This window comes from Phasianus colchicus, chromosome 16 (genome assembly GCF_987193195.1).
Source record: "Phasianus colchicus chromosome 16, bPhaCol1.hap1.1, whole genome shotgun sequence".
Taxonomy (NCBI): Eukaryota; Metazoa; Chordata; class Aves; order Galliformes; family Phasianidae; genus Phasianus; species Phasianus colchicus.
Genome location: NC_143451.1, coordinates 15157084 through 15175325, shown reverse-complemented (window position 1 = coordinate 15175325; position 18242 = coordinate 15157084). Strand labels below are relative to the sequence as shown.

Genomic DNA, 18242 nt, shown 5'->3' with positions numbered 1-18242 from the left:
CCCAGATGTTTGAAGAGTTCATCTTTGAACTTGAGAGCTCTTTTATTCTGTGGTCATTATTCAGTAAGCATTTAAATAAAGGTGACATCACGTTTTCTTTTTTCTATTTTCTATATATCTCTGTATTTTAAGCATTGTTTTATTTCTTTTGAGTTTGTATTTTGTTCTCATGATGCAAAAGGCCCTCTGTTACTCCTGAATGATTCCACAGGATGGAAGTGAGAAGAGCTGTCAGATGCAGTCTGGCACCAGGAGTGGAGATGCCTCCAATGACATTTCTTGCTCAGTGATAGATCAGGTTTAGATGAGCACCAGAAACAAAGTTGGGAAACAAGTTAAACCAAGCATATGTTAGTCACATTGTACTGTCATTGGGCACCTAGTTAGTATGTGTCTGCTCTGAAATTATGGAGAACTTGTTCTTTTGTGGAATAAATAAATGCAAGATCTTAGAATAGCTGTAATTCTCTCTGTCTCTGTCTTTTTAGTTGTGTTGTGATAAATAAGAAAACAGGTGCTGTTGCTGTAACAGCTTTTGTCCAAATCTATGTTGTTTGGAGGTGATCTTGCTTAGTCTGTGGCGTGGACACAAAAATACCCATTCTAGTGCTGTTTGATGTCATCAGATGTTCTTAAGTAAGCTTTATGCAAGGTGCTGGAAGTGCAGTGCTGTGCAGATTTCAGTTGTTGATGGGCTATCAGTGGAATCTCCTGCCCAGCAAACTGTTTTGTTTATGTTAATGCAGTGAAATGCAATTAGAGCTATTAAAACTGTATTATTTGCAATAAAAAAGTTAAGAGGCTTCATCCTTGCTTAGTGTGTATAAGGGACTAAGATATCCGTGACTGTTCTGCAGTAGTTTGTACACAGGCTGAGCAGAACTTGCTATTAAAGTAAGTGAGTATCTGAAAATATCCTCCTGGGGTTTTTGTGTATTTATTTCAAAGATGCTAACCCTGTAGTATGTCAGCAGATGCTTAAATACTACCTCTGATAAAAGTCACTGAAAATATTTTCTAGAAGCTTTGAATGTAACTTGATACAATCTGTGGTAGTGTGTTATATGTCTTCATGTTTTCATTTTCTTTTTACTTAGAATGTGACATCATCCCCTCAATATTCTACATTCCTGGAACACATCATCCCAAGGTTCCTCACCTTCCTGCAGGACGGAGAAGTTCAGTTTCTGCAGGAGAAGCCAGCCCAGGTAAGCTGTGCAGAGCATCTCTTTGCCTTCTGCAGTGTGTGCAGCAGGCTGCTTGTTCAGTGATGCCAATGACCTGATTTCTGTACTATCTTTGTTCTTAAAAATAGATCTGTTGTTTGGAGTGAAACTGAAAAAGTCCAGTTTCTGAATATGTTGCTTTTAAGCTTTGCAGTCATGCTTCTAAGAGCAGTTAGGGAGAAACTAGATGGGTTGGACTTGGCTTTCTCACTCATAATTTGTTACACTTTGAAACATAAGTGGTTGAGAATCTATGTCATTAAAGGTTTACAGGACTTGTTTTAGGACCTCATTTTCAACAGTGATTGTTACATTTGGCTGATTCACCTGTTTAAAATAGAAAGCATTTTGTGTTTGTATCTAAGTGTGTGCCTGTGCAAAGCAAAGTGGCTTTTTATTTTAAGTGCACTCCAGTATGGAAGTTGAAAACATGCATCGACTAACTGTTGTTTTTTGTGGTCTTCTAAAAAATCCCAGAAGCTCTTTATTTATTTAATTATTTCTTAATTTAAACAGCAACTCCGGAAATTAGTGCTTGAAATAATCCACAGAATACCAACAAATGAACACCTTCGTCTTCATACCAAGAATATCCTGTCTGTGATGTTTAGATTTCTAGAGGTATTTATCTTTGCTTATGGGTGTGTGTGTATTTTCTTTTAAAACTGTTCCAGATTTGCAGAAAGTTTTACTTCATCTCCAGAATTGCTGGGGGTGGGTTTTTGAGGAACAACATTGACTGTGCTTCTGGAGCAAGAGTGGAGCAACATTCTACTTAGCCTTTATCAGTGTAATTACTTACTGTCTGTAGGATTTCTGATTTCTTCATGTTCTCTTTTTTTTCTCCCTTTACTGGCTTTTAATTTTACAGGGAACTGTTCTTTATCGCTTACTTTAGACAGCATTACATTTGTAAGCATTTTCTTGCTTAATTTATATAGATGCAAATGCTTTATTCTGGAGACGTAGATCTGCTTCTTATTCAGCACTGAAAACATTGTTACTCAAAGCCTGCCAAAAATAACATGTTATATTTGGAGATGTCTTGGTGTGCAAATGGCCCCACTCATGTTTCTGTCTGTGGGGCCTGTAATCAGGTCTGATGGTGTGCAGCCACTGAAACTTCTGATTTTTGTTCCAGAAGGGATGAATTTAGTTTACTTTCTGCCTTCCCCAGAGGTTACAAGGTAAAGTTAGATCAAATTAAAGGCATCTTGCTCATGCAAATCTGCAGTAATGGAATGCTGAGATAACTGTGCTTTTATGGGGTTTTGAAGTTGAAGAATGCAATGGTTGACTCACTAAAATTCTGTTTTTTTATCAGACGGAGAATGAAGAAAACGTACTGATCTGCTTAAGAATAATAATTGAATTGCACAAACAGTTCAGACCAGCAATCACTCAAGAAGTAAGTGATCAATCTTACTATGTAGCATAGAGCTTACTCCCATGCTCTTTTCAGAGTTGTTGTGTATTTTATTTCTGCCATCATTTTCTGTTTGTTCACCTCTAGTAACCATATATTAGAAAACCAACAGCAAAAAAACAACCCTCAAATAATTTGTAGAAGAGGATTGCATAGTGCTAAGTAGCCCAGCACCCTGGGGAGGTAAAAAAAACAACAGAATAAACTGTTAAAGTCTGGTTATTTTCACTTCAGGTATTTATGGGTACTGTGTTAGCATGGGAGCATCTCCAAAAAGGATAAAACATCCTCAGAGGAAGAGAGAATTGGTGCCTTTTTGGTTTGTGACAGAAAAATCTTGGAAATTGAATATTATCATCTCTTATTTCCCTCTTCTCCTTCCACACTTGTGTCACTCCTGTGTCAAAAGAAGGAGTTTGCATGAAAGTCTCTGGTTTTCTTCTTTTGCTTTCTTTCCTTGATTGTTTTTTTTCCCCCCTCCAGAAACTTAGTTGATTTATAGTCATTATTCCTATTTATACCACATGGGGAAAATGTTGAGGTTATAGTTAAATTAGGTTCTTTCCAAGTCAGTTCAAGTTATTTTAGTAGTACAGAATATACTTGGGGAACAACTCAGTATCCCTTTTAGATGTCATGAAAAGTGAACTCTAGTGGTGGCTAAAGGTTGTAAGTAGTTGTACTGCTACTACAGACATTGTAAGATTGTAAGTTTTTGGCTGTGTGGTAAAGCACCTTTTTTTTTTTCTCCTAGATCCATCACTTTTTGGACTTTGTGAAGCAGATTTACAAGGAACTTCCTAAAGTTGTGGTGAGTTTTTTATTTTCCAAATCACCCTTGCTGTAGTCAGGGAACTAATTCCTCCGTCTTAATTTTGCCTCTAAATGAGTTAATTACTTTTACATATAATGATTCAGTTAGTTTTAAGAAAAATATTTAACAAAAATAACAGAATAGAGAAATTTAGACTTTGATTTAGAAAATCTTGTGTTTGTAGTATTAACAGTGTGAGAAAACCAAGGTGCATTTGTTTAATAAAATACTGTTCTATTGGCTGCACTGATCTCCAAACTTTGGTGTTTTCTTTTCTTTTTTTTTTTTTTTTGAGGGAAGGCTGAAATAACTTACCTTCCAGTAGAGTTCTTCAACTTGCTTGATCTCTGGAGGCCGTTGCCTGTTCTTCCTGTCAGATACAGAGTATCTGCTTCAATGTTTGTCTTTTCTGCTTCCTGCTGTAGTGGGAGCAAAAGATTATGGGGGATGCAGTCCCAGAACCTTCTGTAGTGTGAAGGTTTTGTGTAGGAGAAAATATTTAGAATGAGTTGTGGTGAAAAATTATGTGGAAGGATTGCCTTGACTGAAACTAGCATGATTTTATTTCTCTTCTGCTCTTCGTCTGCTTGTAGGGTCGGTATTTCGAGAATCCTCAGGTGATTCCTGAGAACACTGTTCCTCCTCCTGAGATGGTTGGCATGATTACAACAATTGTGGTGAAGGTGAACCCGGAGAGAGAAGACAGTGAAACAAGAACTGTAAGTATTCAAACTGAGACTGTGTGTATCACGATACCCAAAATCATGAGGGCAAATGGACACAATAGGCTCTTCTTGTTTGTTTTGTGTATCAATCTGTATTTGTAGAAGATGATTGAAACTTGTCATATATTTGCTATGCAACTGTAACTACAGGATTTTTTATTTAATGTAATATACTAAGTGGCTCTGTGCCCCTAAAACATTCTGTAAATATATCTATTAAAATAGAAAATGAAAATGCATTTCAGGCACTTTTAAAAATCAACAAACTGTTTATAAAACATGTATTCTCTTTTCAGCATTCTATAATACCCAGAGGATCTTTATCCCTGAAGGTCTTGGCCGAGCTACCTATTATTGTTGTTCTTATGTATCAGGTTAGTATAGTGTTGTGTTTTGCACCTAAACACTTCTGGTTACACAGTTGCTGTGGAACTTCTCATGGCAAAATGTAACCAATTTTTGAGATTAAAATATGGTGAAATAATAATTCTGTGAGATTTTTTCATTGTCTTTTGTTAGCTCTCAAATATGTTGAATGCAAGAATGAGTTGCATGTTTCTCTTGTTCTCATGTTCTCTAATTATACTGTTTTTTGTTTTTTTTTTTAAGCTCTACAAATTGAACATTCATAATGTGGTAGCTGAATTTGTGCCCTTGATTATGAACACTATCATAATTCAGGTTTCTGCTCAAGCCAGGTAAATCAGTACTGCTTTGATGATATATGGAATAAACTTTCTTAACCTGATATTCAAGGTTACTTGAAATATTTTTATCTTAGATCCTTTGAGTTTTGCTTCTAGTCTTAGTGCCTTTAATCTCAAAAGTAGCAATGATTATTTGTTATAAAATTGTCCTACAGTGACACTTTTGTACTTAAAGTAATTGGCAGATTTGAATATTTCCATTATGTGTCACTGAGAAGATTCATAGTTATGAGCTGCCTCCCAATTTGTTATTTGGTAGGCATCTTTTTAAAATGGAGTTTCTGACAGAAATAGATGTTGGCACAGATAGTATGTGATGGAGACCACACAGCTGGGACTTTGCAGCTATTTATCTTTAGGAAGCCACCAGTGTTAGTTTTGTTTTTCCAATTCTAGCTTTTGTGGAGCCATGTGGTGTTGCAGATATGGGCACTGTTTTGCCTGCTTCAGAGAGATGTTTCTAAGGAGCACCAATGGTACTGAGCAGTGCAGCAAGATTACTACCTCTGTCTTTCCCTCTCTGCTCAGATGATCTGCAGAAGTGGTTAAGAACTGAAAGACGAGCAAGGCTTTAGGAAGGAATATTGCTTGGAGTAAAACAGCCCCAGCTAGGGGAAGAGAGGCAGCTGTTTGATGCCAATGTATTATTTTGGTGTTCTGCAGGGGGTTGAAAATTGTATGGTTGCTTCAGAGTTGTGCATTTCTACTTAAAGCATAAAACGTTGGGTAAGTGGGCTCTCCCATAATGAATTTATTTTCCTATGGAGCAAGAACCTCAGTTTAAGGTGATGTAATTTGATACTGCCATGAACTTTCTGACCGAAGGTATTAAATAGGGGGAGAAGAATAACCATGTTCAATTTGATTTCAGGCAACATAAACTTTATAACAAAGAACTGTATGCTGATTTTATCGCTGCTCAAATTAAAACATTGTCTTTTTTGGCTTACATCATAAGAATTTACCAGGTAGGCTGCATTTTTGTTATTTCACTACTCTTAAATGCAACAGATCTGTTGCTTCTTTATGGTGGGAAAGCCACCTGTATGACTGCTGTGCTTCAAGGGTTGGAGAGAAGAACAATTGGGTAGTAAACCTGACCATCTGTAGGACTGTACTTTGTTATCCTTTCAGAAGTGTTCTGATGTGAATGCAAAATAAAAGCATGTATGGAATGGCTACTGTATTTTATTTTTACAAGCAAACTTCCTGGAGAGAAGTCACTGAATTTTAATTCAATGTTGTATTGGAGATGCAAAAAGAATTTTAAAGTAGAGTATAATAATAATTGTATTTTCATTATTTTTATAGGAATTAGTGGCTAAATATTCTCAGCAAATGGTGAAAGGAATGTTGCAATTGCTCTCCAATTGTCCAGCAGAAACAGCACACCTCCGGAAGGAGCTTCTGATTGCTGCTAAGCACATTTTGACAACAGACTTGAGGAGCCGTATGTACTGCTTTCTTATAATGTATCTGTGCACTGAAAAGATTTCAGCTATTTCTGTGTATTTAGGAGGTACACTTGTGTACATTTTGGTTTGGGCTATTACATAATTCTCATTACTTTGGGAAGGGGAGTGAATTTCACTTTCAGTTCTGTTCTTTTTGAGTGCCTCTCTGTACTTGAGGTTTTGCTTTTTACTGCACTTTATGTTACTTGAGGGTGGGATCATTCAACCCTTCGTGTCTTGCCATTATCTGCCCTTAGGGTGGAGTGAACTAATCAATTCAGTGACCTTTCTGAATTCTGTATTTAGAAAGAAAAAAAAAGCTTCTTTGACCTTGCTTTTTCATTTGAATTTGTTCCTGATAGCTCTTCAGTATCCAAGTTCCAAATATTCTTTCTCACATTTTAGGATGGAGCTTGCATGACAGATGACACACAAAGCAGCGTTTTCATGGGCAGTAACTCATTAGTTGCTTCTGAAAAGCTCTGTGAAGTTGAAATTAATGGAACTGCTTTTTCCAGCTGTAGCTGTTCTCATTGTATCCGTAGGGTTGCTTTGACTGTTCTGTAAAGTTACTGAAGGAGTAAATGCCAATAGAGTTATAAGAGTTTGATAGAAAGTTTTACAGTAAAATTTACTCCCGAAACGTGTAAACTTTCAATCTTTGGTTTCAATACAATGAGTTGCTTAATGCTTAACAAATTTATTTTAACTTTTTCTTTGCTAATCATTATATTTAGCTTTCATTTTCTTTCTTTTTTTTAATTATAGAATTTATTCCGTGCATGGACAAACTGTTTGATGAATCTATATTAATTGGCTCTGGATATACTGCTCGAGAGACACTGAGGTATGGCAGAAAGGTTAGAATGTCTTCCTGAGTGCCTGCCATGGCTGCCTTCTTTCAGGGTTTGCTAATATTTACCACAATGTCTGTATAGAGTTTTAAATCTTTATATAGCTCGTTTTCATGAGATCATGAGTAATCAAGGACTAATTGTGAAAAAGCTTACCAGCACTGCTTCCCATGTGGTTTGAAACATCTGAATTGTTACGGAGATGAAGTTGTGTGCAGGGGATGTTCAGCAGCGGGTGAATAAAGATCCTAGTAGTTCTAATGTTAGTGGTGTGGGATGGATTAATGCTTCTTTGGTATGATACAGATTGTAATTCTCTTGTGTAATTGAAAAAACCTCAAAAGAATGTGTTTGCATATAAAAATAGAAAATTTTAATTTAGAATCTTGAATATAGATCCAGGTGGTGATTATTGATTAAGTCCAATTAGCAGCTGTTATAATTGTCCTCAATGTGTTTTCTTCGTTTCTTGCTTTCCCTGACAGGCCCCTTGCATACAGTACACTGGCAGACCTGGTGCATCACGTCCGGCAGCATTTACCTCTCAACGATCTCTCCCTTGCTGTCCAGTTATTTGCCAAGAACATTGATGATGAGTCGTTGCCTAGCAGTATCCAGACAATGTCCTGCAAGCTTCTGCTAAATTTGGTAGACTGTATCCGGTCTAAAAGTGAACAGGAAAATGGGAATGGTAGAGATATTCTCATGAGAATGTTGGAGGTACTGATGTGTTTAAAATTTTTGATAATAAATTGAATAGCCTAATTAATATTTTGTAGTATATTATCAATCACGTTTTACTCCCTCCTTTCTTCAGAAATGAGGATATGCCAAAGCAGTGTGCTAACACTTTGTGGTACACTTGAATATGTTTGCAGTTATTTGAGCCATTCCAGAAATACGGTTGTAAATCTTATTGGTCTAAGTATGTTAAGTTGAAGGATTAGAATTATAAGATTTAGAATCCTCTTTAATTCTAAAGGAGGGACTTACTTTTTTTTTTTTCTTCCCCTCTCCACTCTGCTCTTCTGTTTCCTTTCTTCCCTGTCCCCATAGGTGTTTGTTCTGAAGTTTCACACCATAGCACGATATCAGCTTTCAGGAATTTTTAAAAAATGCAAACCACAGTCTGAGCTCGGGGCGGCCGAGGCTGCATTGCCTGGAGTGCCAGCAGCAGCAAATGCAGCACCTGTTCCTGTTCCATCTCCTGCCCCGGCCACTCCAGTGGCCCCTGCGCCCGTACCTGTGTTTGAAAAGCAGGGGGAAAAAGAAAAAGAAGACAAACAGACTTTTCAGGTCACAGACTGCCGAAGCTTAGTGAAAACTTTGGTCTGTGGAGTGAAGACAATCACGTGGGGCATAACGTCATGCAAAGCTCCTGGTGGTAATGCTGCATAATGTTTACTTACTCTTGACTTTTTAAATTCTGCAATTAAAACTCTAGCCAAAAACAAACAAATAGTATTTTTAATATGTAACTGCTGTTGTATTTTTTTTCTCCTTTCAGAAGCACAGTTCATTCCCAATAAGCAGTTGCAACCTAAAGAGACTCAAATCTATATAAAACTGGTAAAATATGCAATGCAAGCTTTGGATATTTATCAGGTATGCACTCTGACCCCATACCATGTTTATTTTATGCAGTTTCTGTGTTAGATCTCTTAATAGTTGTTTGTAAGCTATTGTAGTGTATCTTGTAGTGTATCTTCATGAAACCTTTCATTTCGGGGCCATGCCTAGTGGGAAATTGTTTGAATTTCAGAGTACTTATCACTTGCAAGAAGCAGATTATTTTCATAACAGTTATTATTGTCAATATTTAGGCTGGCAGGTCAGACTAAAAATCTTTGTCTTTTATGTGGTAGATTAAATTTCTTCTGCAAAGAGATTTTTTAAGTTTAGTTGCCAGTTGAAGCATTCACTTGGCACATGTTTATCTTTTGATTTAGAATCAAGTAGCTTTACAAATACAGTATGATATCTCCCATTGTTTTTTTTGCACTCCTGACTCTGTGATTTTGAAGTCTGTGATCTTCACACTCCATTTTCATATATTTATTGTCTGTATTGGCTTTTGTGATTTCTAGTTGTGTGGGAATTGCATGTGAATCTTGCATAATATGAGTTTTACTCAAATCCTTCTTTAGGAATAGCAGGGGCAAGTTGCTGCAGTTCTGTAACTGATAGATTCATTTTCTCAATTGCCATAGGTTCAAATAGCAGGAAATGGACAGACGTACGTCCGAGTAGCCAACTGTCAGACAGTCAGGATGAAAGAGGAAAAGGAAGTTCTGGAGCATTTTGCTGGTGTATTTACAATGATGAACCCATTAACTTTTAAAGAGATCTTTCAAACTACTGTTCCTTATATGGTGGAAAGAATCTCAAAAAACTATGCTCTTCAGGTATTGTGTTTGTTGTTTTTCTTCTCCAATTGATAATAACCAGCCTGTAGAAAATACCTCATGCCCTAGAGGACCTAAGGCTGAAGAGGAATTATTAAGTAATAATGTTGAAATTAGCATGAAAGAATTGAAATGTTTTATAAAAAGACACTGTAAAGATGGGTTTTCAAAAACTTTCCAGGTTAAGTGATGAAATATAAACATGAGCACCTCAAGCTAGTACTTCTATTCACAAGAAGTATTAAACATTGTGGAATTCCTGTTTTATGAGTGAGATTGTTGTGTTAGTGTTCTGATCTTGCGCTTAGCAGAACATAATTCCTGCAGCACACATCTAAAATTTAAATTTAATCTTAAATTATATGCATGGTTCTTTTCTGTTGAGGATAACATGAGTTGTGTGCACAGCAGGGAAGTTGGGTGGAGAAGCAGAAACTGGTCATAGTTGGTTTTTGGTTTTTTTAATTTTTAAATCCCTCTGTTCTTTTCATTGCAGCAGCATTAATTCCTTTGTGGTTTCCTTTTATAGATAGTTGCCAACTCCTTCTTGGCAAATCCTACCACCTCTGCCCTCTTTGCAACGATTTTGGTAGAGTATCTTCTGGACCGACTGCCAGAAATGGGCTCTAATGTGGAACTCTCCAATCTGTATCTCAAGCTGTTCAAGTTGGTCTTTGGCTCCGTTTCATTGTTTGCTGCTGAAAATGAACAAATGCTGAAGGTAAAGGTCATTTAGATTTAAAAAAAAAAATAAATCTGTTTTCATTCTTAACATATTCTTCAGATGTTTGAAGAAACTTAGCTTTATTCTCTATATCATTTGATAATCTTTTTGTCTTTGAACCACTATTAGCACCATTCTTCAAACAGCAATCCTTTATTGCCTTATTTATGAGGCAGTTTCTGTGAATATTTGACACTGTAGTGATGTGCTAATTCTGAATCTGAATGGCTGAGACATGCATGTAGCCTGGTGGGGATTAGCACATACTTCAGAACTTTATGGTCAGGACAGTTACAATCTCGTGCTTTTTTTTTTGTTTTTGTCTTATTAACTTAAGGATTTTGTTTAGACAATCACTTCTGTGTGTTAGTGAATCTGGTTAATTCACATCATGTTTGGTGACACGGACCTCCTGAGTTAAAAAGTTTTGGGATGTTGCAAAGTCTGCATTGAGAAATTCTACCTTTCTATTAACAACATGTTGCTTGCTTGTTCAGAAAAACTTGTTTTACGTTGAACATAGTTATTTCTTTTTAATAAGTTTAGAAATAATGCGTTCTGAACTCAAAGCTTTCTCAAAATTATGAGAAACAGCTGCCTATATAACAGAAAAACTTTAAAACATCGGTAGAACACTGCTCCTTCTCTCAACATTTATCTCAATTTCCCGTTCCCTACCTTAAAATAAACACAGTTCCTGATAGAGGCAACTATATAAAAATGATTTCTCTGCTTAATGATTTGTTATTGCAGGATTAATTCAGTATTTCAGGGCAGAATGGAGTAGGGATGACTATTTTTCCTGATTCTTTGGAAGATTAATATGAAGCAATGTTCCTAAGGAGGATGAGGCAATATTCATATAATTTTGGTTTAATTCTTTTACATCAGAGTCAAGGTCATTTGGATTTTATAAGCTGGAGGTCCCATTTGAGGGATGTGATTTACTGCCTTCACAGTTTCACGCTTCTGTTACGTTTTTGTTTCAGCAGGATTGATGATGTGGGCCTTGGGTAGACAATTAAATTGAATGATGAAAGCTCTCTGCAGCATTTGTGTAACAATGTGGAGCACTTTTAGATGTGAATTAAATCCAGAACGATGTCACTGTTTGAACCTGCTCTGGGAGGTTCCTTGCATTTCTCAACTGTTGTTAATGATTCCTGGGCACTGTTGAAGTCCTCTGCTCCTTGAGGCTGCTGCCCCTTACTCTTTTGGTTCTGGAACTGTTTCTATCTTTTATAAAGTTATTTTAAAGTAATGCTACTGCATTCACCAAAAACTAAGAATTAATGATGAAATGAGATCTGGCTTAAACTAATATGGTGAAATATCTTCTGTTGGCATTCTGATGCTTTTGGCATTTCTGCTACCCATCCTTAGGTGCTGTAGAGCAAATGGGTTTCATTGTGTTAGATTTGTGGGTTTCTGTTTTAATACAGATTGTGCTTGGGGTAGCAAGCAGACTTGATTGTTTGGCTAATGTGAAAGCAGTATTTAATTAATCAATGAATGCTATGTGTTCTTGGTAACAGTTCCTCAGTAGCAGTATAAAATTAGGATGGTATCAGATTACTTGGAGAAACCGAAGGGTTCTGATCTGAAGAAGTTGTCTCATGTAAAGTCTTACACTGCAGCGATGATAAAATTGATGATTTATTAATCTTAAAGCTTTATTTTCTTATAGCCACATTTACACAAGATTGTGAACAGCTCTATGGAACTTGCACAGACTGCCAAAGAGCCCTATAACTATTTCCTGCTGCTCAGAGCACTGTTCAGATCTATTGGAGGAGGCAGTCATGATCTGTTATATCAAGAATTCTTGCCGCTGTTACCAAACTTACTGCAAGGTAGAACAATACCTTTATTCCCCCTCCCAGTTTCTGATCTTTTTATGTACATAGCACTCATAAAGTTATGTTGTGTAATTTAAAAGAAAAAAAACGACACAAAACCAAACGTAGCTGCTGGTTTTGAGCTTAGCAGTTGATTAAATAACTTGGACGTGGCTTATTTTCATTTTCTGTCAGCTGCTTCAGGCTCCATAGTTCTGGCTGCTTCACAACTACTGCTGCTTGTTTCCTGCTTTCTGTTGTGGGGCTGTTGGTTTTTTGTTTGCCTGTTGTTTTGAGGTGTGGGGTAGCAGGAGGAGCAAGGTTGCCAGGCTGTCACTGCTTCTGAGGGAAGAGCACTGGAGAGGCTCTGGCTCCTCTGTAGTTGTGGGTGTGTTGTGGACACTTGCTGCTGCATGACAAATGTACATGGAAGTTATGTCAGTTTCTAGCAAGAAATGGAAGAATGAATGAATTTGATTAAATGAGCTTATGTGCTTGTGAAGGCCGTCTTCCAGACATGCTGGATATGACCAAGGGAACATGGAGGACTACTTAAACCTACGGAGAAGCTAATCAGAACGACTTTGGGAAAGCAAAATCTGTGGTTTCCCCCTACATCTGCAGGGGCAACTTTTATTCTAGTTAGCAAATATTTCTCTTACATTTAAATCATTGTGTAAAATATATATCAGTGTAGAGCTGCTAGCTAAGGTTGTGGAATATATGAAATCTTTTGCAGGGGATGGGAGAGAGAGTTGGGGTACATATTTTGTCTGTATGGAAGAGTAGATGGACATTCACATAAACATATTTGTGTGTTAATATTTATTTTCAGGAGCCCACATATTTTAAAAACAATTTTCTCCATCTGGAGAAGATTTCAAATTCATATTGAAGTGAAGTTGAGGTTTTGGATCAGGCTGTCTTTTTGCTTTCATCCACTCTATTCAAATGCTACTTTATTTTGACATTTATTTGATATTCAGTTCCAGTGCATGCACAGATCTTCTTGTATGCGCATGTACTTACAGAGCATTCACTGTGTAGAGTCCTTAGATGAAATTTGTATTTATGATGGTGTTATGTTTTCTAAATACATTGTTTAGAGATAAATAAGTTTGCCATAATTGAAAATGTCAGGTTATTCTGAGCTTAGGAAACAGTGACTTCTGAACTTTGAATTTTGGACTGTTCTTTTTTCTTTTGAACGTGTAATTTATCAATGATTTTCAGGACTTAATATGTTGCAAAGTGGCCTTCATAAACAACACATGAAAGACTTGTTTGTGGAGCTGTGCCTCACTGTGCCGGTCCGTCTGAGCTCACTGCTCCCATACCTGCCGATGCTCATGGATCCCTTGGTGTCAGCTCTCAATGGATCTCAGACCCTGGTTAGCCAGGGCTTAAGAACACTTGAATTGTGCGTGGATAACTTGCAGCCAGACTTTTTGTATGATCACATTCAGCCAGTTCGAGCTGAGCTTATGCAGGTAAACACGTTTTTTTCCCATTAGACCACAGGAGGTTGTCAATTCACTACATGTTAGAATGTTATGTGAAACTTTGATTATAAGAACTGGAAAAAACTATCAGGGGAACCATAGCTGTCTGATTTGTATGCAAAACACTATTTGGTGTTGTGCAACTGAATCATTTAAAAGTGAATGAATCTTTTCTTCTGTACCTCCTGGTAAGAAGTTAAAATTAAGGCTTGGGACTCTGTAGGAAGAATACTGCTATCTAAGATGAGTTGGCATAGAAAATGATGAAGATCTGGTAAGATGAGTTACCTAGTTACCTTCAGCATACTGTGATTGATAACTATATGTGATCTTCATATGTACAGAGATGATTGTATTTATACTGTGGCTGAAATTTGGAGCAATATTATAAGTATGTCTGTTTGCTCTAATAGTGCTAGCATATCCTTTAGCCTGTAAATATAATATGTACTTCATTTTCTTTTTAGATTTAGAAGCTAGCTCTCTGAGGATATTTCACTTGGCCCATGTTGGTTCTAAATTTTTCTTATTAAATTCATAATGTCATCTGTCTAACATTAGCCATAGGTATGACACTGCATTTCATTGGGGCAAAGATTTTGTGACCAACCACATTAATCAAATCTAAAACTGTGCACAGGACAATCTCCTTATAAATCAGTTCACCCGTTTTCAATCCATCTGGATAAGGGGTTTTGTTTTTTTCTGGAAGATATTCATGAATCTGATATTTGGTCCTGCATAAGGGGTTTCTGTGACATTTTATTGCACTGTAAGTTGAAAAATTTTGACGTGAGCCCGGTCTGACCTTGTTGTATTGAACCTGCTCCCAGGCTCTGTGGCGTACACTGCGCAATCCTGCAGACAGCATTTCTCATGTCGCTTATCGTGTCCTTGGTAAGTTTGGTGGAAGTAACAGGAAGATGTTAAAGGAGTCACAGAAACTACAGTATGTGGTCACAGAAATTCAGGGACCCAGCATCACAATAGAATTTTCAGACTGTAAAGCATCTATTCAGCTCCCTATGGAAAAGGTAAGGACTTGAGCCAGAAGTTTGCCAGTCTTTTTTTTTTTTTTTTTGGTCTCCTTTAAACTGTTTTATGTTATCCCTCCAAATAATAAATGTAAAGATGCTGTTCTGCTTCTACAAAGCTTTAGGCTAGAGCTGAACTGGCAAAAGTAAATCTTTCCTGTGCATTTTTCCTCCCTTCTTACCTTTTTGTGTGTTGGTTAGGTTAGGAGCAGGATTCTGCTCTAAAATCTTCCTGTTTTCTTTATGCAGTGTACCAAAAGCTTACCATAGATGTTCTTCAGTGATTATCCTAATGACTTTAATGATTTGGTTTCCTTTGTTGTCTGTAGGCTGGGTATAGTTTTTCTAACACTTGCAAAAATACTTTGTACTTGTAGTGGTTTTCATCTGACAATCGCAGTGTCGTGCAGATGCTTTGTTCTCACTAATTACAGCAGTCTAATCTGTGACTGTAATTTGGGATCAGAGAGTCGAGCTGGATTTTAAGTTAATTTGGTTTGTGGAGTTTTAATACATTTTCTGTGATTTTCAATAACAGTTCCCCAAGTAGGTGTGATCTGAAGCAGTAATTGGATTTCTGTACAGGCAGCTTTCGCTCCATACAGCCAGCAGGCTTAAATATAGCTTGGAAAGAGCAGTGGTTGTTTTTTTGTTTTTTTTTTGAATGCACATGGCTTTACTGATTTCTCCTTTGTACTCGAACTGATGAGTTGAATACGTATAAATATTGTAATTGCTGATATCTTCTATCCTGCCAGGTTTAATTCAAACCAGGTTTTCCAGTACATTTATGTATCTGACCTGTAACCTCTCCATTGTAGGCAATTGAAACTGCTCTGGACTGTTTGAAGAGTGCTAACACAGAACCGTATTATCGGAGGCAAGCTTGGGAAGTAATCAAGTGTTTCTTAGTAGCTATGATGAGCCTGGATGATAACAAACATGCATTATACCAACTTCTGGCACATCCCAAGTATGACAATTCTTTAAGCATAAATGCGTATGTAAAATTTATAGTGTTTAACCTTATGTAGAGACAATGTATTCTTCATGGCATTTTTACCTACTGGCTTACCCTGCTTCCTTTTGAGTTAATGCAGGACTTTTCAAATCTTTCTCTTGCTAGCATGAATTTTGCAAGCATACAATGTATGTTAATTTTCCATATTTCCCATATTTTACTTGCAGTCCAGTGCAATCTATAGATATGAAATACAATTATTTAAAATTTAATCCTGGCTTCATATATTTAAATAATTGGAATATTCTGTTGCTTAAATGAATTTTCAAGATTAGATTGCAATATCATATGCACACTTCTCACTTTCTACCAAAATGAAAAAGATGCAAAATCTGATTTCATTTAGTGCCCAAACTGGGGCATAGTCACATGCAGCTGATACTTGTGTACCTGTTGGGTTTGGAATACTTTGTATAGAGCAGGTTTTTGTTGAATTATTTTACAGCTTTTAAAATTGTAGTTGGTGGTACTTAATGACTTTTTGCTTTTAGACAGCTTTCACTACAGAGTGTGTGCTGGCTTTGAGTTGCAGTTCCTAAGGAGTGTAGTAGCTTGTATAATTTGGACTTGTTAGACTTGACGCACACACAGCTTTGCAGTGAATGGGTTTTATTGGGGTGGAGATTTGTTACATAATATTTCAATCTTGAAAGATTAAAACCAAATGTCATCTTAAAAAAGGGAAAATGTCAAAATATTGAAAATGACATTCTGTAATTGAGTTGTAACGTGATGCCTGTATACCTCTTATTTGTAATATATGTGGCTTCTTCTGAACCGCTGGCTTGAAATGTTCATGATGAAATTGAGCTATCCATCATGTTTGAGACCAGTGGTTGACAAAATTGATACCAACTGGGTGAACCGATCTAGATCTATCAAAATGAGGGGAAAATGGGAGGTGGAGAAGGAGTTCGCTATAAAGAGCAAACTGTAAATCAGGTACTTGGTGATGTTCGTGGTTGAGCTGCTGATAGCACGCTTTAGGACTGTAGTGAACTTAATTTTCTCTTCCAGCTTTACCGAGAAGTCCATTCCCAGCGTCATAATTTCCCACCGGTACAAAGCCCAGGATACTCCAGCTCGTAAAACGTTTGAGCAGGCACTGACAGGGGCGTTCATGTCAGCAGTGATCAAAGACCTGCGGCCCAGCGCTCTGCCTTTCGTAGCCAGCCTGATCCGCCATTACACCATGGTGGCCGTGGCCCAGCAGTGTGGTGAGCAGAGGGGCAGGGATTGCTGGGCTGTGTGGCTGCAGGGGGGGAGAAGTTTGGATGTCTTGTGGTGCTCAGTTTGAAGTAAATCTGGATGCTGTGGTGGCCTTTGGATAGTTAGGTTGGTCTTGCGTTGTGGCCAGATTGTGCTGAGCAGGGAGAAGTAATTGAGCAGGTTTTCAAAATTGTCTCCTAATAATATTTTCAAAATACTGAAGCAAACAAATTAAATAGAGTCTGGAATCGTTGATGTTTCCAATGCATTTGTGTAATTTGGCACATGCAGTTATTTTTGCAAGTGGTTTTTAATATGGTTGTTTCCACTTGCAGTTTGGGGGCTATCAGAGGAACCAAGTAAACCTGCCTATGAAGTACATTTCTTGTCTGGAGTTTGACTGCGTGACAGTTTGGGAAAAGACGTAGTATGAGCGTATTACTTCATTGTTACATTAATGAAACCTGAATTTCTTAAGATTCTTCATTTTAATTAAATTTTCTTAGGAGACCTCTGCAGTGCATAGGCTAGTAAGTAGAAGAAAATATTCAAGTAGATGTAATCTTTTTTTCTTGTGAGCAAAGAATGCCTTATAATCCATTTATATGCAAATTGGCACAGCTCACTGTTTTTGTCATCCCTTAGTCATAGGAGTAGTAATCTAATTGAAAGACTATTCATATTGAAATATCCATTATTTTATCTTTTTCTTCCCTTCTCCCCCATACCATTTGCAGGTCCTTTTCTGCTGCAGTGCTATCAGGTTGGAAGCCAGCCTAGCACAGCCATGTTTCATAGTGAAGAAAATGGGTCGAAAGGCATGGATCCCTTGGTGCTTATTGATGCCATAGCAATCTGCATGGCTTATGAGGAGAAGGAGCTCTGCAAAATAGGAGAGGTGGCCCTAGCAGTGATATTTGATGTTGCGAGCATTATCTTGGGTTCAAAAGAAAGGGTAATATATATTTCAATTTTTGTCTATATGATCTACATTCAATCAGTTCAGTTCTGCCTCTGAGACTCCAGAGGCTATCAATGAGCTGAGAAAACAAAATGATAGAATTCTTTGTTTGCAGGCTTGTCAGCTTCCCTTGTTTTCATACATTGTGGAACGTTTATGCGCTTGCTGTTACGAACAAGCTTGGTATGCAAAACTGGGAGGTGTTGTGTCAATTAAATTTCTTATGGAACGGCTTCCGCTAATTTGGGTCCTCCAGAACCAACAGACTTTCCTGAAGGCACTTCTCTTTGTCATGATGGATCTGACTGGAGAGGTAATTAGTGAACATATCACAGCGTTTGG

General features: G+C 37.3%; 1 protein-coding gene across 5 annotated transcripts in view; it reads left to right on the top strand.

Annotated features, from left to right (window-relative positions):
* TRRAP (transformation/transcription domain associated protein) overlaps window positions 1-18242 on the top strand; it is a 75460-nt gene that overhangs the window by 2232 nt on the left and 54986 nt on the right. For 3 of the 5 annotated variants that reach the window (XM_031606867.2, XM_031606864.2, XM_031606865.2), the window contains exons 4-25: window positions 1098-1208; window positions 1743-1847; window positions 2551-2634; window positions 3407-3463; window positions 4060-4185; window positions 4488-4565; window positions 4801-4889; window positions 5770-5866; window positions 6210-6348; window positions 7121-7199; window positions 7692-7926; window positions 8263-8590; window positions 8714-8811; window positions 9417-9611; window positions 10141-10332; window positions 12023-12188; window positions 13407-13663; window positions 14509-14709; window positions 15531-15709; window positions 16748-16947; window positions 17677-17894; window positions 18016-18213. In XM_031606867.2, the coding sequence (XP_031462727.2) occupies window positions 1098-1208; window positions 1743-1847; window positions 2551-2634; window positions 3407-3463; window positions 4060-4185; window positions 4488-4565; window positions 4801-4889; window positions 5770-5866; window positions 6210-6348; window positions 7121-7199; window positions 7692-7926; window positions 8263-8590; window positions 8714-8811; window positions 9417-9611; window positions 10141-10332; window positions 12023-12188; window positions 13407-13663; window positions 14509-14709; window positions 15531-15709; window positions 16748-16947; window positions 17677-17894; window positions 18016-18213 (3432 nt within the window). The remainder of the gene's footprint in view (window positions 1-1097; window positions 1209-1742; window positions 1848-2550; window positions 2635-3406; window positions 3464-4059; window positions 4186-4487; window positions 4566-4800; window positions 4890-5769; window positions 5867-6209; window positions 6349-7120; window positions 7200-7691; window positions 7927-8262; window positions 8591-8713; window positions 8812-9416; window positions 9612-10140; window positions 10333-12022; window positions 12189-13406; window positions 13664-14508; window positions 14710-15530; window positions 15710-16747; window positions 16948-17676; window positions 17895-18015; window positions 18214-18242) is intronic. The other 2 variants (XM_031606868.2, XM_031606866.2) reach the window with 1 other exon arrangement.